This window comes from Odocoileus virginianus, chromosome 24 (assembly GCF_023699985.2).
Source record: "Odocoileus virginianus isolate 20LAN1187 ecotype Illinois chromosome 24, Ovbor_1.2, whole genome shotgun sequence".
NCBI lineage: Eukaryota > Metazoa > Chordata > Mammalia > Artiodactyla > Cervidae > Odocoileus > Odocoileus virginianus.
This window is the reverse complement of record NC_069697.1, coordinates 45931785-45952228: the sequence shown is the minus strand read 5'-3', so window position 1 is coordinate 45952228 and position 20444 is coordinate 45931785. Positions and strand designations below refer to the sequence as shown.

Sequence of the window (20444 nt, the reverse complement as noted above, 5' to 3'; positions counted from 1 at the left end):
GTAGGCCTGTAATGCTATGAATCTTCCCCTTAGCACTGCTTTTACATTGTCCCATAGGTTTTGGGTTGTTGTGTTTTCATTTTCATTCATTTCTATGCATATTTTGATTTCTTTTTTGATTTCTTCTATGATTTGTTGGTTATTCAGAAGCGTGTTGTTTAGCCTCCATATGTTTGAATTTTTAAGAATTTTTTTCCTGTAATTGAGATCTAATCTTACTGCACTGTGGTCAGAAAAGATGACTGGAATGATTTTAATCTTTTTGAATTTACCAAGACTAGATTTATGGCCCAGGATGTGATCTATTCTGGAGAAGGTTCCGTGTGCACTTGAGAAAAAGGTGAAGTTGATTGTTTTGGGGTGAAACGTCCTATAGATGTCAATTAGGTCTAGCTGGTCCATTGTGTCCATTAAAGTTTGTGCTTCCTTGTTCATTTTCTGTTTAGTTGATCTATCCATAGTTGTGAGTGGGGTATTAAAGTCTCCTACTATTATTGTGTTACTATTAATTTCCTCTTTCATACTCATTAGCATTTGCCTTACATATTGCGGTGCTCCTATGTTGGGTGCATATATATTTATAATTGTTATATCTTCTTCTTGGGTTGATCCTTTGATCATTATGTAGTGTCCATCTTTGTCTCTTTTCACAGACTTAATTTGAAAGTCTATTTTATCTGATATGAGTATTGCGACTCCTGCTTTCTTTTGGTCTCCGTTTGCGTGGAATATTTTTTTCCAGCCCTTCACTTTTAGTCTGTATGTGTCCTTTGCTTTGAGGTGGGTCTCTTGTAGACAGCATATATAGGGGTCTTGCTTTTGTATCCATTCAGCCAGCCTTTGTCTTTTGGTTGGGGCATTCAACCCATTTACATTTAAGGTAATTATTGATAGGTATGGTCCCGTTGCCATTTATTTTGTTGTTTGGGGTTCACGTTTATACCACCTTTCTGTGTTTCCTGTCTAGAGAAGATCCTTTAGTATTTGTTGAAGAGCTGGTTTGGTGGTGCTGAATTCTCTCAGCTTTTGCTTGTCTGTAAAGCTTTTGAGTTCTCCTTCATATCTGAATGAGATCCTTGCTGGGTAGAGTAATCTAGGTTGTAGGTTATTCTCTTTCATTACTTTAACTATGTCCTGCCATTCCCTTCTGGCCTGAAGGGTTTCTATTGATAGATCAGCTGTTATCCTTATGGGAATCCCTTTGTGTGTTATTTGTTGTTTCTCCCTTGCTGCTTTTAATATTTGTTCTTTGTGTTTGATCTTTGTTAATTTGATAAATATGTGTCTTGGGGTGTTTCGCCTTGGGTTTATCCTGTTTGGGACTCTCTGAGTTTCTTGGACTTGGCTGGCTATTTCCTTCCCCATTTTAGGGAAGTTTTCAGCTATTATCTCCTTGAGTATCTTCTCATGGCCTTTCTTTTTGTCTTCTTCTTCTGGGACTCCTATGATTCGAATGTTGGGGCGTTTCACATTGTCCCAGAGGTCCCTGAGGTTGTCCTCATTTTTTTTGATTCTTTTTTCTTTTTTCCTCTCTGCTTCATTTATTTCCACCATTTTATCTTCTAACTCACTTATCCTATCTTCTGTCTCTGTTATTCTACTCATGGTTCCCTCCAGAGTGTTTTTGATCTCATTTATTTCATTATTAATTTTTAATTGTTTTTTTTTATTTCTTCTAGGTCCTTGTTAAACATTTCTTGCATCTTCTCAATCTTTGTCTCCAGGCTATTTATTTGTAACTCCATTTTGTTTTCAAGATTTTGGATCATTTTTATTATCATTATTCTAAATTCTTTTTCAGGTAGATTCCCTATTTCCTCCTCTTTTGTTTGATTTGGTGGGCTTTTTTCATGTTCCTTTAGCTGTTGGGTATTTCTCTGCCTTTTCATCTTGTTTAGATTGCTGTGTCTGGAGTGGGCTTTCTGTATTCTTGTGGTCTGAGGTTCCTTTTTATTGTGGAGGTTTCACCCAGTGGGTGGGGTTGGACGATTGGTTTGTCAAGGTTTCCTGGTTAGGGAAGCTTGTGTCAGCGTTCTGGTGCGTGGAATTGGATTTCTTCTCTCTGGAGTGCAATGGAGTGTCCAGTAATGAGTTTTGCGATGGGTCTCTGTGTTAGGTGTGACTTTGGAGAGCCTGTATGTTGACACTCAGGTCTATGTTCCTGCGTTGCTAAAGAATTTGCGTGGTATGTCTTGTCCTGGAGCTTATTGGCTCTTGGGTGGTGGTTGGTTTTGGTGTAGGTATGGAAGCTTTTGGATGGTCTCTTATTCCTTAATGTTCCGTGTAGTCAGTTTTCTGGTTTTCTCAGGATTTGGGCTCAAGTCTCCTGCCTCTGGATTTCAGTTTTATTCTTCCAATAGTCTCAAGGCTTCTCCAACTATACAGCACTGATAATAAAACTTCTAGGTTAATGGTGAAAAGATTCTCCACCATGAGAGACAACCAGAGAGGTTCACAGAGTTACATGAAGAATAGGAGAGGGAGGAAGGAGATAGAGGTGAGCAGGAGGAGAAAAAGGGGACTCAAGAGGAGAGAGACAGATCTACGCAGTTATCTGTTCCCAAAGTGTTCTCCGTAGCCCAGACACCCACAAAGATTCACAGAGTTGGATTGGGAAGAGAAGGGGAATGGAGGAAATAGAGGTGTTCTGAGGTAGAAAACAGAGAGTCAAAAGTGGGAGAGTATCACCACACTCCTGAATAGAAATGGGAACTGAATATTGGATTCTTAAATGACCAAAATTTATATCACATACTACTGAAAAACAAAGATTGAAAATCTAGTGTAGAGGTTAGACTCTTTGAAATACAATATTTAAAAACAAAAACAAAAACACAAAACAAATTTAGAACTGTATATGAAGTTCGGTTTAAAAAAATAGGGTTTCTCTCTCTCTCTTTTTTTTTTTTTTTGGCAAGGTTATAGTGAAATGAAAATGAAAGTTAAGGAATAATAGAGGAGTATTAGAGGACTCTAAAAGGAAATAGGAGAGAAAAACAAGAAAAAGAAAAAAAAGAGAAAAAAAAATTTTTTTTTCCCTAATTAAAAAGATCGTAAAAATATATGAAAATGAAAGTTGAGGAGTACTGGGGGAGTAATAGGGAATTATAAAAGAAAATAAAAGAGAAAAAATAAAAAATTTTTTAAAAAAAGGAAAGAAAAAAAAATTTTTTTTTAATTAAAAAAAATATATACATATATATCTAGGAATTTCTCTGGAGTTATTGCGGTCAGTGTAGGTTCAGTTCAATTTCAGATAGCTCCTCTTTCCAGCTTATACTTCTCGATATCTATAGGCCCCTTCCTGTGTAGTCGGTGTTACCTTCAGGGATTTTAATCTGTTGCACCGGTCCTTTCTGAAGCGGTTCCCTTTGTTTATTTGGCTTCTGTTTGCCGTCTCTTTGGTGTCTAATTTCCGTCCTGACACAGGCGGGCGGAGGTGATCGCTTATTTAGGTTCTCTAGTTCAGTTCAGTCCTGCTACGGGGAGGGCGGGGCGCTGCAGACAGACACCGCTCTGTGTGGATAGCGCTCACCGTGTTCCGGCCACACTGGGTTTGCCCCGCTCACGGGTGTCAGTGCTTTCCCCGTCTACACTGCTCAGGCTCCCGGCTGCTCTATATGGAGCGGGCCCTGCGTTGAGTGCGGTTCCAGTTTTCGGGTACTCCACAAAAGCGCGGATTCGGTTGCGCCTGCGTTTTGTGCCTTCCCCGGCCTGAGCGGTTCAGGCAGCCAGAGGCTTGGGCGCACTCTCCCCGGGTGCGCCGCGCCTTTTCCCTCTGCGAGCGGCCCAGGCAGCCAGAGGCTTGGGTGCAATCTCCCCGGGTACGGCGCGCTTTTTCCCTCCGCGGCCCCACCGCGCGCCGCCAGTCGGGTCTCAGGAAGTCTCCAGCCAGAACCCGGAGGCCTGTTTGCAGTGTGACTCAGGGGCATTTCTAACTGTAGCTCTGGAGGAGAACACTAATTTCTGTCCTGTGAAGCAGAACTAGTTCCCAGGACAGTTCTTGGACATCCCAGGACACATTTACAATGTCTTGCTTGACTACCAAAACAGACAATAACCATGTTATGGATAGATTTTACTGAATTCATTTTCTGAGGGCAAACTCATTCCAAAGTTCATGTTAGACACTTCTCTAAACATCCGCATCAGTCAAGGAAAGCTATGTTATGCCAAAGTAGCAAGTAATCCTATCTCTAAGTGACTGAGAAAACCTGAGGTTAGTTTTTCTCACTCACAGAGTATGTCCACAGCTGGTCAACAGGAGGGCTTTGTGGGGAATAGTTACCCTCAGGCCAACAACAGCCAAGCTGATGGGAAGATCTCATCCAGAACAGGCTGGTCACAGTGACAGGAAGAAAAGAGAACAGCAGAGCACAGGTTGGCTCCTCAGTGTCTGCCTGATGGTGCCACAGGATGTTTTCGTTCAGTCGCTAAGTTGTGTCTGACTTTTCGCGACTCAGTGGACTGCAGTTCACCAAGTTTCTCTGTCCTTCTCCATCTCCGGAGCTTGCTCAACTCATGTCCATTGACTCAGTGATGCCGTCCGACCATCTCGTTCTCTTGTCTCCCCCTTCTCCTCCTGCCTTCAATCTTTCCCAGCATCAGGGTCTTTTCCAATGAGTCCGCTCTTTGCATCAGGTGGCCAAAGTATTGGAGTTTCAGCCTCAGCATCAGTCCTTCCAGTGAATATTCAAAGTTGATTTCCCTTAGAATTGATGGGTTTGATCTCACTGCTGTCCAAGGGCCTCTCAAGAGTCTTCTCCAGTACCACAATTCAAACATCAATTCTTTGGTGCAAAGCCTTCTTTATGGTCCAGTTCTCGCATCCGTACATAACTACTGGAAAAACCATAGCTTTGTTTATATGGAACTCTGTCAACAAAGTTATGTCTCTGCTTTTTAATACACTGTCAAGGTTTGTCATAGCTTTTCTTCTAAGGAGCAAGCATCTTTTAACTTCATGGCTGCAGTTGTGATTTGCCGTGATTTTGGAGTCCAAGAAAAGAAAATCTGTCACTGCTCCACTTTTTCCCCTTCTATTTGTCATGAAGTGATGGGACCAGATGCCATGATCTTAGTTTTTAAATGTTTCAGGTCAGCTTTTTCACTCTCCACTTTCACCCTCATCAAGTTCTTTATTTCCTCTTCTACCATTAGAATGGTATCATCTGCATATCTGAGGTTGTCAAAAGCCTGGCATGTAGTATGATGTACAGTACATAGAAGTTAAATAGGCAGAGTGACAACATACAGCCTTGTAGTACTCCTTTCCCAATTTTGAACCAGTCTGTTGTTCCATGTAAGGTTCTAACTGTTGCTTTTTGACCTGCATACTAAGTTCTCAAGAGACAGTTAAGGTGGTCTGGTATTCCCATCTCTTTAAAAAATTTCCACAGTTTGTTGTGATCCACACAGTCAAAGACTTTAGCATAGTCAAGGAAGCAGAAGTAGAGGTTTTCATGGAACTCCTTTGCTTTCTCCATGATCCAACAAATGTTGGTAATTTGATCTCCTGGTTCCTCTGACTCTTCCAAACCCAGCTTCTACATCTGGAATTTCTTGGTTCACATATTGCTGGAACTGAACTTGAAGGATTTGGAGCATAATCTTGCTAGCTTGTGAAATGAGTGCAGCTATACAGTAGTTTGAACATTCTTTGACATTGTCCTTCTTTGGGATTGTAATGAAAACTGACCTTTTCCAGTCCTGTGGCCACTGCTGAGTTTTCCAAATTTGCTGGCACTTTTGCAGCAGCATCATTTAGGATTTGAAACAGCTCAGCTGGAATTCCATCACCTCCACTAGCTTTGTTCATAACAGTGCTTCCTAAGGCCAACTATTTCATACTCCAGGTTGTCTGGCTCCAGGTAAGTGGCCACACCATTGTGGTATCCAGGTCAATAAAACTGTTTTGTGTAGTTCTGTGTATTCTTGCCACCTCTTCTTAATGTCTTCTGCTTCTGTTAGGTTCTTACCATTTCTATGGGCATTGAGCCCGTCCTTGCATGAAATGTTCTCTTGATATCTCCAGTTTTCTTGTAGAGAACTCTAATCTTTCCCATTCTATTGTTTTCCTCTATTTCTCTGCATTGTTCACTTAAAAGGGCTTTCTTATCTCTCCTTGCTATTCTCTAGAACTCTACATTCAGGTGGGTATCTCTTTCCTTTTCTCCCTTGCCTTTCACTCCTCTTCTTTCCTCAGCTATTTGTAAGGCCTCCTCAGATAACCACTTTGCCTTATTACATTTCTTTTTCTTGAGGATGGTTTTGGTCACGATCTCCTGTACAATGTTGTGAACCTTCATTCATAGTTCTTCAGGCACTCTATCAGATCTAATCCCTTGAATCTATTTGTCACTTCCACTGTATAATCGTAAAGGGATTTGATTCAGGTCATACCTGAATGGTCTAGTGGTTTTCCCTACTTTCTTCATATGTAACAGACTTGTGGACTCTGGGAGAAGGCGAGGGTGGGATCTTTCAAGAGAACAGCATCGAAACATGTATATTATCTAGGGTGAAACAGATCACCAGCCCAGGTTGGATGCATGAGACAAGTGCTCGGGCCTTGTGCACTGGGAAGACCCAGAGGGATCGGGTGGAGAGGGAGGTGGGAGGGGGGACCGGGATGGGGAATCCATGTAAATCCATGGCTAATTCATTTCAATGTATGACAAAAACCACTGCAATGATGTAAAGTAATTAGCCTCCAACTAATAAAAATAAATGGGAAAAAAATAATAAATCTGAGTTTTGCAGTAAGGAACTCATGATCTGAGCCACAGACAGCTCCAGGTCTTATTTTTACTGACTATATAGAGCTTCTCCATCCTTGGGTGCAAGGAACATAATCAATCCGATTTCAGTATTGACCATCTTGTGATGTCCATGTGTAGAGTCATCTCTTGTGTTGTTGGAAGAGGGTGTTTGCTGTGACAAATGCATTCTCTTGGCAAAATTCTATTAGCCTTTGCCCTGCTTCATTTGTACTCCATGGCCAAACTTACCTGTTATTCTGGGTATCTCTTGACTTCTTACTTTGCATTTCAATCCCCTGTGATGAGAAGGACATCTTTTTTTGGTGTTAGTTCTAGAAGGTGTCATAGGTCTTCATAGAATCGGTCAATTTCAGCTTCTTCATCATCAGTGGTTGGAGCATAGACTTGGGTTACTGTAATATTGAATAATTTGCCCTGGAAATGAATCAAGATCATTTGGTAGTTTTTGAGATTGCACCCAAGTACTGCATTTTAGACTCTGTTGTTGACTATGAGGACTACTCCATTTCTTCTAAGTAATTCTTGCCCACAGTAACAGATATAATGGTCATCTGAATTAAATTTACCCATTCTTATTCATTTTAGTTCCTAAGATGTCGATGTTCAGTCTTGCCATCTCCTGCTTGACTATGTCCAACTTACCTTGATTCAAGGACCTAATATTCCAGGTTCCTATGTGATATTGTTCTTTATAGCATCAGACCTTACTTTCATCACCAGACAATATCCACAACTCAACATCATTTCCGCTTTTGCCTAGGCACTTCATTCTTTCTGAAGCTATTATTAATTGCCATCCACTCTTCCCCAGTACCATATCTGGACACCTTCCAACCTAGGAGCAGCTAATTTTTCAGTGTCATATCTTTTTGCCTTTTCATAGTGTCCATGGTGTTCTCCAGACAAGAATACTGGAGCAAGTTGCCATTTCCTCTTCCAGTGAACCACGTTTTATCAGAACTCTTCACTGTGACCCATCTGTCTTGGGTGACTCTGCACGACATGGCTCATAGCTTCATTGAGTAATATAAACCCCTTCATCATGACAATGTTGTGATCCAGGAAGAGGAAAATATTCTTAGACAAGAACAAAAGGTTAAGATAATACTTAAAAGTAGTTCAGGTTAATCAATTGCAGTATCTTCCCATAGTTCAGTGCTGTTCAGTAAAGAAGATGATCAACACCACCAGATACAAACATGCGCAAACCTCACAAGTACATTAAATGAAAAAATCTATTCATAAAACTACATAAAGTTTAAATACAAACAGACTCAAGTGACAATGAAAAAAAGGGGATTATCTTGTGGAGGATGGAGGTAATATTGACTGATGGGCTGGCTTCTGAGCTGCTTGTAATGTTGGTTTTCAATCGGGATGTGCGTTTCAGAAAAGTATTCTCTTTGTGAAAATGTATTAAGCTCTACACTTGTGATATTGCCCTTTCTATATGGATTTTACATTTTATACTTCATTATCTTCATTAGACTTCAATGAAAAGAAAGGAAAATGTGTCCTCATTTGTTGAAACTCAATGAAAAACAGATCCCACTCTCTGGAGACATTTTCACCACCCAACTCAGGGAAATTTTCATTTATCCTCTACCCAGGACAAATGAAACTCCCTCAGGAAATAAACAGCACCTGATAAACTTGCAAGGAAAAAATTAAAAACATTCAGATATGATCAATACCAACTGTTGTACTGGGAACAGTATTTTGTAAACATAAGTTTCCATTTCCCAAAAAGAACACCGTAAAAGCTTATAGATCAATGAAAACTAAGTTTACTAGTGTTACTCTAGTAAGGAAAGACACAAACTGGACAGTCTGAGTGATGACTGAGAAGAAGAAAATCAAGACAAGATAAACATAATGTTTTTAAAAAAGCAGTAAATATATTGAAATATATCTTACTCTCACTATTAACCAGGGAAACAATAATTAAAACAACAGAACGTCATTTTAACCATTACATAGGTAAAATTTTAAAAACCAAATCAAATATTTACCACTTGGTAATTAAAATTCCATGTACCCTCTCTCTTATAATCACTACTAAATTAAGTAAAAAGCCTAAATAGCAAAGAGTAAAAAACAATATGCTCTCAAAGTATGACCAGCGTTGTAGAGGAAAATTAATATATTTCCATGGTTTTATTATTAAGAAGGAGTGATAAAAATTTTAAACCAACTTTTCAACTGAAGAAAGAAAAAAAGGTCAACAAGCAGGATAACAGAAGGAAGAAAATGATTTTGAAATGCACAATCTAGTAATTGCAAAATAGAAAAACAGAGCTGATAAACACCTCCAAAGATGGTGGGTAAGGGAAGGGAAAGCAAACAGTAAAATAATAAAATCAAATGTAAAAACTGAAAAAACCTCATGCAGTAGAAGAAAACAAAAACATGAAACTGGGAATGCGAGAAGGGATATATCTGAAAATTTTTGAATACCGCTGAAATAAATTGTTCTCTCAGAAAATTCAAATTTCCAGAACAGACTCAAGACTTGTTAAAAATATGAATAAACCAATGAAATATTATTTAAAAATCACCTTCAAAAATAGATCTAGGGGCAATAAATATTACTGAAAGTGCAATCAAACTGGCAAGGGCTAGTATTACCTCTGTTACTTGTGTTCAAGAAAAGCTGAACTGCTATCTAACCCATTTGAAGTAGTAGCTAGCAATAAACTTAATGTAAAGTAAACATAGCATAGTTTCTAAAAATAAACCTCAAACTCCTGAATGTGCAGTATTAATTTAAAGTGTCTACTCTTGAGAGTCCCATGGACTGCAAGGAGATCCAACCAGTCCATCCTAAAGAAGATCAGTCCTGGGTGTTCATTGGAAGGACTGATGCTGAAGCTGAAACTCCAATACTTTGGCCACCTCATGCGAAGAGTTGACTCATTGGAAAAGACCCCGATGCTAGGAGGGATTGGGGGCAAGAGGAGAAGGGGATGACAGAGGATGAGATAGCTGGATGGCATCACCGACTCGATGGGCATGAGTTTGAGTAAACTCTGGGAGTTGGCGATGGACAGGGAGGCCAGGTGTGCTGTGATTCATGGGGTCACAAAGAGTCAGACAGGACTGAGCAACTGAACTGAACTGAAATGAATTGATCCTGTTGGAAAAGTTCAGGGTGTGTTAATAGACGTACAAATTTGTGAAGTTGATGCATTTAAGAAAATATGTGAAGCAACAGACAAAGGATTAATCTCAAAAATATACAAGCAACTCCTCCAGCTCAACGCCAGAAAAATGAATGACCCAATCAAAAAATGGGCCAAAGAACTAAACAGACATTTCCCCAAGGAAGACATACAGATGGCACAAAAACACATGAAAAGATGCTCAACATCACTCATTATCAGAGAAATGCAAATCAAAACCACAATGAGGTACCATTACACGCCAGTCAGGATGGCTGCTATCCAAAAGTCTACAAGCAATAAATGCGGGAGAGGGTGTGGAGAAAAGGGAACCCTCTTACACTGTTGGTGGGAATGCAAACTAGTACAGCCGCTATGGAAAACAGTGTGGAGATTTCTTAAAAAACTGGAAATAGAACTGCCATATGACCCAGCAATCCCACTTCTGGGCATACACACCGAGGAAACCAGATCTGAAAGAGACACGTGCACCCCAATGTTCATCGCAGCACTGTTTATAATAGCCAGGACATGGAAGCAACCTAGATGCCCATCAGCAGACGAATGGATAAGGAAGCTGTGGTACATATGCACCATGGACGATTACTCAGCCGTTAGAAAGAATTCATTTGAATCGGTTCTAATGAGATGGATGAAACTGGAGCCCATTATACAGAGTGAAGTAAGCCAGAAAGATAAAGACCATTACAGTATATTAACACATATGTATGGAATTTAGAAAGATGGTAACGATAACCCTATATGCAAAACAGAAAAAGAGACACAGATGTATAGAACAGACTTTTGGACTCTGTGGGAGAAGGCGAGGGTGGGATGTTCCAAGAGAACAGCATCGAAACATGTATATTATCTAGGGTGAAACAGATCACCAGCCCAGGATGGATGCATGAGACAAGTGCTCAGGCCTGGTGCACTGGGAAGACCCAGAAGGATCAGGTGGGGAGGGAGGTGGGAGGGGGGCCCGGGATGAGGAATCCATGTAAATCCATGGCTAATTCATGTCAATGTATGACAAAAACCACTACAATATTGTAAAGTAATTAGCCTCCAACTAATTAAAAAATAAATAAATAAAGAGAATATGTACAAGCTATCAAGACTTTGTGATGACAGACATAGAAAAGGCACCTGTGGTGCCAAGGGGAAAGGGAAGGATTGGGAGCTTGGGATTAGCAGATACAAACCAGTATATATAGAATGGATCAACAACAGGAGCCTACTGTGTGGTACAGGGTTGTTGTTCAGTTTTTCAGTCCTGTATGACTTTTGTGACCCCGTGGACTGCAGCACACCAGATTTCCCTACCTTCACTATCTCCAGGAGTTAGCTTAAACTCATGTCCATTGAGTTGGTGATGCCATCCAATCACCTCATCCTCTGTTACCCCTTCTCCTCCTGCCCTCAGTCTTTCCCAGAATCAAGGTCTTTTCCTATGAGTTGGCTCTTTGCATCAGGTGACCAAAGTATTGCAGCTTCAGCTTCAGCTTCAGCATCAGTCCTTCCAATGAATATTCAGGGTCAATTTCCTTTAGGATTGATTGGTTTGATTTCCTTGCAGTCCAAGGAGCTCTCAAGAGTCTTCTTCTCCAGCACCACAGTTTGAAAGCATCAACTCTTAGACACTCTGCCTTCCCATATGGTCCAACTGACATGACTACTGGAAAACCATAGCTTTGACTAGACAAACTATATTCAATGTCCTGTGATAAACTAGAATGGAAAAGAATATGAAAAATACATACGTGTGTATATGGCAAGAATCCTTTAGAAGAAATGGCATAGCCATCATAGTCAACAAAAAGGTCCAAAATGCAGTATATGGATGCAATCTCAAAAACAACAGAATGATATTTGTACATTTCCAAGGCAAACCGTTCAATATCACAGAATCCAAGTCTATGCCCTGACCAGTAATGCTGAAGAATCTGAAATTGAATGGTTCTATGAAGACCTAAAAGGCCTTCTTGAACTAGCATCCATAAAAAGATGTCATTTTCGTTATAGGGGACTGGAATGCAAAACTAGGAAGTCAATAAACACCTGGAGTAACAGGCAAATTTGGCCTTGGAATACGAAATGAAGCAGGTCAAAGGCTAACAGTTTTGCCAAGAGAACACACTGGTCATAACAAACACACCCTTCCAACAACACAACATCACCAGATGGTCAATACCGAAATCAGATTGATTATATTCTTTACAGCCAAAGATGGAGAAGCTCTATGCAGTCAGCAAAAATAAGACCAGGAACTGACTGTGGCTCAATTCATGAACTCCTTATTGCCAAATTCAGACTTAAATTGAAAAAAGTGGGGAAAACCACTAGACCATTCAGGTATGACCTAAATCAAATCCCGTATGATTATACAGTGGAAGTGACAAATAGATTCAAGGGTTTAGATCTGATAGACAGAATACCTGAAGAACTATGGATGGAGGTTCGTGACATTGTACAGGAAGCAGTGATCAAGACCATCCTCAAGAAAAAGAAATGCAAAAAGGCAAAATGGCTGTCTGAGGAGGCTTTAAAATAGCTGTGAAAAGAAGAGAAGCAAAAAGCAAAGGAAAAAAGGAAAGATATACCCATTTGAATGCAGAGTTCCAAAGATAGCAAGGATATATAAGAAAACCTTCCTCAGTGATCAATGCAAAGAAATAGAGGAAAACAACAGGATGGGAAAGACTAGAGATCTCTTCAAGAAAATGAGAGATACCAAGGGAACATTTCATGCAAAGATGGGCTCGATAAAGGACAGAAATGGTATGGACCTAACAGAAGCAGAAGATAATAAGAAGAGGTGGTAAGAATACACAGAAGAATTATACAAAAAAGATTTTCACGACCCAGATAACCATGATGGTGTGATCACTCACCTAGAGCCAGACATCCTGGAATGTGAAGTCAAGTGGGCCTTAGGAAGCATCCCTACAAACAAAGCTAGTGGAGGTGAAGGAATTCCAGTGGAGCTATTTCAAATTCTAAAAGATGATGTTGTGAAAGTGTTGCACTCAATATGCCAGCAAATTTGGAAAACTCAGCAGTGGCCACAGGACTGGAAAAGGTCAGTCTTCATTTCAATCCCAAAGAAAGGCAATGCCAAAGAATGTTCAAACTACTGCACAATTGCACTCATCTCACATGCTAGCAAAGTGATGCTCAAAATTCTCCAAGCCAGACTTCAACAGTATGTGAACCGTGAACTTCCAGATGTTCAAGCTGATTTAGAAAAGGCAGAGGAACCAGAGATCAAATTGCCAGAGTCTGTTGGATCATTGAAAAAGCAAGAGAGTTCTAGAAAAATATCTACTTATGCTTTATTGCTTACTCCAAAGCCTTTGACTGTGTGGATCACAATAAACTGTGGAAAATTCTGAAAGAGATAGGTATACCAGACCACCTGATCTGCCTCTTGAGAAATCTGTATGCAGATCAAGAAGCAACAGTTATGGCTGTACATGGAACAACAGATCGGTTCCAAATCTGTTGGAAAGGAGTACATTAAGGCTGTATATTGTCACCCTGCTTATTTAACTTATATGCAGAGTACATCATGAGAAACACTGGGCTGGATGAAGCACAAACTGGAATCAAGATTGCTGGGAGAAATATCAATAACCTCAGATATGCAGATGACACCACCCTTATGGCATAAAGTGAAGAGGAACTAAAGAACCTCTTGATGAAAGTGAAAAAGTTGGCTTAAAACTCAGCATTCAGAAAACTAAGATCATGGCATCTGGTCCCACCACTTCATGGCAAATAGATAGGGAAACAATTGAAACAGTGACAGACTTTATTTTCTTGAGCTCCAAAATCACTGCAGATGGTGACTGCAGCCATGAAATTAAAAGATGCTTGCTCCTTGGAAGAAAAGCTATGACCAACCTAGACAGCATATTAAAAAGCAGAGTCATTACTTCGCCAACAAAGGTCTATCTAGTCAAAGCTATGGTTTTTCCAATAGTCATGTATGGATGCAAGAGTTGGACTATAAAGAAATCTGAGTGCCAAAGAATCGATGATTTGGGACTGTGGTGTTGGATAAGACTCTTGAGAGTCCCTTGGACTGCAAGGAGATCTAACCAGTCCATCCTAAAGGAAATCAGTCCTGAAATTTCATTGGAAGGACTGATGCTGAGGCTGAAACTCTAATACTTTGGCCTCTTGATGCAAAGAACTGACTCATTTGAAAAGACCCTGATGCCAGGAAAGACTGAAGGCAGGAGGAGAAGGAGACAGAGGATGAGATGGCTGGATGGCATCACTGACTCAATGGACATGAGTTTGAGTAAACTCCGGGAGTTGGTGATGGACAGGGAGGCCTGGCGTGCTGCAGTCCATGGGGTCATAAAGAGTCAAACATGACTAAGTGACTGAACTGAACTGAGTATTTCTGAAATCTTGATAAATTTGGAGAATTCTGGTCAGGTATCACAAGAAATTTGTATTTGTGACCTTCTAAAAATGAACATGTACTACTTCTCAGGTAGTTAGTAGAAGGTATTAGGGCCTTAGAGCTAATTTACTATTGTTTTGTTGATTAATGGCTCTTTCTTTTGCAAACAGAAAAGAAAATTTCATTAAATAGTTTTTACACTTTCTTTAGTTTAATTCGTCTCATGTTCCTTTATGTATACAATCCCTCCCATATTCTTTCTTTCCAGATCTGGTTCCCTATACCTGGAGCTTCCAATCTCAGAAGATATTTACCTTTTCTGTTCTCTCTCTACCACTTCTCTTTCTTTCTCTTTCCCTCTCTCTCTTTCTCCATCTACCAATCCCAACCTGAGGAATTACAGCAATTCACAAAAAGTAGTCCTCAGCTACAGCTCAACTATTAAAAACAAAGAGAAAAGAAAATGAATACTGCTATACTTAGACCAATTAAAAGCTTCCTTCATTTGTAACCTAAATACATAACAAAAACATAATCAAATTGTAGAGTCATTGGTATTTGAAGTAAAACAACACTTTCATTTGCCTTGTGTTTCTCTCTACTCAACAAAACTTCAACTCCATATTAGCTATATCTTTTATACTGTTCTGAATAGTAAAACCATTAGTATATTTTACACTGGATGTTTTACTTAATTATAAAATAAATTCTTCCTATCTTTAAATCATTGTCTTTCCCATAGAAAAGATGGGCCAAACAAATATGTAAAGCAACTGCCATCTTTCCAAGAGATCGCCAGAATAATCTGATGATTAAGAAAGACAAAGTTTAGTACATCTACCACAATAAAGGATGGCAACACTTTGACAAAGGCTTAATAGCCTTAGAAGGAGAATAGAAGGTGATAGTCATAGGACTGGGGAGTCTGAGTACAAATGGCTTCTGATAGCTCTTGCAAAGCAGAGAACTTTTGTTTTGGGGATTGGGCAGAATTTCTGACATCATAGTTCAGAGTTGGTGGTACGGTGACCAACTCATCCGTGGTTTCCCTGGACTTTCCCAATTTTAGCTTGAAAATCCCACATGCCTGTGTGCATTCAAGTCACATCATAGCAATTAAACTTAATTTTTTCATATTTTTATTGTGGGACGGTGTATATATAATACAAAGCGGGCTTCTCTGGTGGTTCAGACAGTAAAGAATCTGCCTGTAATATAGGAGACCAGGGTTCAAGCCCTGGGTCAGGGAGATCCCCTAGAGGAAGGCATGGCAACCCACTCCAGTGTTCTTGCCTGGAGAATCCCACAGACATAGGAGCCTAGCAGACTACAGCCCACGGGGTTGTAAAGGGTCAAAACTACCGAAGCAACTTAGTACCCACACAACAGGCGCATGTATAATATGGGGGCTCCCCAGGAAGCTCAGTGGTAAAAAGAATCCATCTGCCAATGCAGGAGACACAGGAGATGCCAATATGATCCCTGGATTGGGAGGATCCCCTGGAGAAGGAAATGGCAACCCACTCCAGTATTCCTGCCTGGAGAATCCCATGGACAGAGAAGCCTGGTGGGCTACAGTCCCTAAGAGTCACAAAGAGTGGGACACAACTGAGCAAATGTGCATGGATGCACATATATGACATTTGCCATTTTGGGGGGCTTCCCTGATAGCTCAATTGGTAAAGAATCCCTCTGCAATGCAGGAGACCCCGGCTCGATTCCTGGGTCAGGAAGATCTGCTGGAGAAGGGATAGGCTACCACTCCAGCCTTCTTAGGCTTCCCTTGTGGCTCAGCGGATAAAGAATCCGCCTTCAATACGGGAGACCTGGGTTCGATTCTGGGCTGGGAAGATCCCCTGGAGAAGGGAAAAACTCCCCACTCCAGCATTCTAGCCTGGAGAATTCCATGAACTATACAGTTCATTGGGTTGCAAAGAGTCGGACACGACCGAGGGACTGGCACTTGCACTTTCAAACATTTCTTAACGTATAATTGAGTGGGAATCACATTCACGATGTTGTGCCACTGCCACCACTTAATTTTTTTAATGGAAATTTATGTTCATTCGTTTTTCAATACAGCAGGCTGGGGCTGGGGATCACATGTTGAACAGAAATTTTCCTAGTTCGTGCCTTCATATGGCCTTCAAGGGACCAAAGTGCTGTTTTTTTTTTTTTTTCCTTTGCAGTCAAATAAGGTGAAGTCTTTCTGTACATCGGAAGGTGAGCAGGATTGAAAAGGGCACTGGATACCCTGCAGAGGTCAAGGAGCAGCATGAGAGAAGGTGAGATCTAGAGCCCAATTCCAGGATCCGCGGCAGGGAGGATTCTAGCACTCCCCGCGGGGGCGGAGCCTATGGCAGGGCGGGGCCGACCAGCCACAGAGGTTGGGCGGGGCGTGGGCGGGGCGGGTGAGCAGTGGGCGGGTCCGTTGCTGGTGACTCCCTACCGCAGCGCCTGGGCCTGCACCCGACGCCGACCGGACCGCGGCGCCGAACGGCAGCCTAGTCCCTGGCCCATCTCCATGTTGGTGGCGGCCTGAGCGGAAGCCCGAGTGGGATGCGGCTGACGCGGAAGCGTCTCTGCTCGATTTTCATCGCCGTGTACTGCCTCTTCTCGCTCTACGCCGCCTACCACGTCTTCTTCGGGCGCCGCCGCCGGACGCCGGACGCGCCTTTGCGGGGCCTCAGGAAGGGGGTTGTTCCGGTGCGGGAGAGGCGCGGCCGAGGTAGGACACCGGACCGCGGCCTCTCTCCTCGGCTGCGCGCCGGGGCGCGGGGCTGAGGGGTGGTAGGGGCCGGGGTGGCTGAGCCACGCTGCCACCAGCCCCGCTCTGGGGTCCAGGATGGCTCCGGGGCGCACTTCTCTTCCAGCTCTCGGGAGCCACCCCAGGCCTCGGGATTGGAGGCTATAGGAATGCTCCGGGCCTCGCCCAAATCTCCTGTGCTGTCGCCACTCCCCCACCCCTGGGGCTAACAGGTGCACGCACTTTTTAAAAATACATCTTGAATATCCAAGACTTTGTCACAAAATGCCAGATTCTCTGGAATGCCGCTGGCTTAAAGACATCTATTCCCATATTGAAACAAAAGAAAGTGAAAAGTGAAGTCGCTCAATCGTGTCCGACACTTTGCGACCCCATGGACTACCAGGCTCCTCCGTCCATGAGATTTTCCAGGCAAGAGTACTGGAGTGGGTTGCCATTTCCTTCTCCAGAGGATCTTCCCGACCCTGGAGTGTGTTGCCATTTCCTTCCCAACCCTTGAGTAGGCTGCCATTTCCTTCTCCCAAGAATATTCCCGACCCAGGGATCGAACCCCAATCTCCCACATTGTAGGCAGACGCTTTACCGCCTGAGCCACCAGAGAGGACTGTTGAAACAAAGAGCCTTCTGTAATCCTGCGGTGACTTCGGAAGACTAGAGCCCTTTATCTCCAAGTTTTGATCTCTTTTTTGTATTTTGTTGACCCTTGTCAGGATCGGACTCGCTTATTTCTAGCTTCTTTCAGAATTTTGCACAATAGTATCTGAAACTGTTGGACACTTTTCATGTTGAAATCAAGTTTTATGTATAGTTTGCGTAATGTATATACAGTCTATATAGAATTTGCAAAAGTTAAGTAATAGTACATATTACTGTACCCAGTTATTTTAGAAGGCTTTTGGGGGGAGCCTAACATTTTGTTAACATTTTATTTCAAGTTCTTTTGGGGTAATGGTTCAATCAAAATTAAGTTCTGATTTCCTTTTTTAAATTTTTATTGTGTGTTTAGCCTGTTCAAATTCTCTTGCTTCATCTCTTTGAAAAATTGAAGTTAGGATGCAGGTAAAGCTCCCTGACTTTCCAGGTGGCTGAGTGGTGAAGAATCCACCTGCTATGCAGGAGATGTGGGTTGGATCCCTGGATAGGAAAGATCCCCTGAAGAAAAAAAAAAAAAAATAGCAGCCACTACAGTATTCTCACCTGGAAAATCCATGGACAGAGGAGCCTGGCATGCTACAGTCCATGGGGTTGCAAAAGAGTCGTACACTACTTAGCTAAACAACATCTAATTTAAATGGCTTGAATTTATCTACAACTGATGCTCTGCCTTATTGATAACACTTGTTACTCTTTTTATAACACAGAACAGTCTACTTTGAGAAGTGAAGAATGGAATCCTTGGGAAGAAGATGAAAAAAATGAACAACAACACAGGCTTAAAACTAGCCTTCAGATATTAAATAAGTCCACAAAAGAGAAAAAACACTTCCATGTACAAATCTGGGGCAAAGCTGCCATTGGTAAGTTAATGTTTAAAGCTAAGATATATAAAAGCATCGTATAAAAGCACTATAAATACATTTATAGTCTATTTCGTCATTTGTTAAGATACTATGATACATTTTTTTCACTTTTTTCAATATTCCATTTCTTTTTTTGTTAGACAACATCTGTGTAAACACACACAAACATACACATGTGCACCTGTCTTTAGCAGAGCACAGCTTTATTTGTAGATACAAAAGAGTCGGTTGTGTAAACATCATTATATTAAAATGCCTATGTCAACTGAATTTTCATGGAACTATGTGTTTATTAGACACTTGATGCACAAGTGTAAGATGTGGCCTCTGACCTTAATGGCCAAACAAGTTTAGGAAACATTGAACTGAACAAAGTTAAACAAGGTTCTTTGTTGCAGAAAGTTTGTCACAGGTTTTAATATGCCAGTGTTCATCATGAATGCCTCAGAAGGGGATATAGTATGTAGTTCATTAGACTTGGTTGCCCACTAAGACACTTTTGCTCTGAGTATCATGAGTATTGTGTTCCAAATTATATGATATGCTCAATTAGAGAATGGGACCCTCAATGGCAAAAGAGTCAGAAAGAACTTAGCCAATTAGAAGTGAGTTTTCTGGCCATTTCTGAGTTAAATAGATATACATTAAGGGATATGGATAAAAGCTACCAGGTGAAAGGAAAGTAAACAGACTAGTAGTGCCTGACCCATAATGTTTCATAAATTCTTAAACATTTGCATACATATATACATCCTTGAAAATTACTGATCTCTAAAGTTCAAGTACCCAGATCCAGACCTCTAATCATCAAGTTCTAGCAATTTTTATCTCTATTAGAATCTGTCATATTAATTTCTTTCTTTAAATTTCCACTTCCTCATTCTAGTTTTTAATTAAATATACTTCTTAACAGTTTTCATGTTTCTAGACTTTTTTGATTTCAATCTAATAGGCACAAAGTGGTCAGATGAGCTTTATCAAGCATTGCATTCATCAGCCTGTTCCCCAGGCACAGTCATAGGATACCAGTTATAGAAATTCCCATTCAAAAGGGAGAAAATGGAAGAAGGAGTCACAGGTTTAAGCAGCTTTGATATCCAACCATGCAAACTCCATTAGGCTTCAAGCCCTGGGAGTGAGTAATCTATGGCTCAAAACGTTCTTTCTGGATTTTTCAGCTCCATGCTTGGGAAGTCATCCTTCCATTTTCAGGAAGGTTAGCACGTGTTTGCAGCTCAGTAGTTTTATCAGCCTGTTTCCTGCTCTTAGGATTTTGGGAATCCAATAAGCTTGTTTCACTTCAACTCCCTCTCTGTCCCTTTTAGTCCAAGTTGGCAGTGTTTCTATTAATACAACGTTCTCAAGAACCATGTCAGTCTCCCATATGTATGTCATAAAGATTCGCTTTATTAGACAAGAGTTCCTCCACAGGCGTTTCCTGGATAATCCCATCTCTATTTCTAGCTTCTGCTGATAATGGCTAAGGAAATCCACAAATCAACACCTAATATTTAAAAAAAAACAAAAACCCTCTATGTGATTGAATATTCTGACCAGACATTAGCCAAAGGATGTCAGCTACATCTTTAGCCTTCCATTTTCAGGAAGGTTAGCATGCTTTCCTGACAGTGAATCCCCTAATTTTTCCTCTCTTTTGCAATTTGAAGAGGCTGAGAATTTCCAAAATCATCAAGTCATGATTCCTTTTTGCTTAATTTTTTTCTAAGTCTCTCTTTTCAACTCATATTTTATGTAATCAGCGAGAAGAAATGAGGCCACAGCTACTTTACTTAGAAA

At 41.0% G+C, this 20444-nt stretch overlaps 1 protein-coding gene and 1 long non-coding RNA gene across 4 annotated transcripts in view; both read left to right on the top strand.

The window, feature by feature from the left end:
* LOC139030932 (uncharacterized) overlaps nucleotides 1-16731 on the top strand; it is a 203812-nt gene extending 187081 nt beyond the window's left edge. For both annotated transcript variants that reach the window (XR_011483376.1, XR_011483375.1), the window contains exon 4: nucleotides 16550-16731. This is a non-coding gene — a long non-coding RNA (uncharacterized lncRNA). The remainder of the gene's footprint in view (nucleotides 1-16549) is intronic.
* Nucleotides 16732-16783: 52 nt separating this feature from the next.
* Nucleotides 16784-20444, top strand: part of RXYLT1 (ribitol xylosyltransferase 1) — a 28151-nt gene continuing 24490 nt past the window's right edge. Inside the window, exons 1-2 of one of the 2 annotated variants that reach the window (XM_020913672.2) lie at nucleotides 16784-17088; nucleotides 18489-18644. In XM_020913672.2, coding sequence (XP_020769331.1) covers nucleotides 16920-17088; nucleotides 18489-18644 — 325 coding nt within the window. In that variant the 5' untranslated portion in view covers nucleotides 16784-16919. Of the gene's footprint in view, nucleotides 17089-17230; nucleotides 17340-18488; nucleotides 18645-20444 lie in introns of those variants that run through there. The other variant, XM_070454664.1, reaches the window with a different exon arrangement.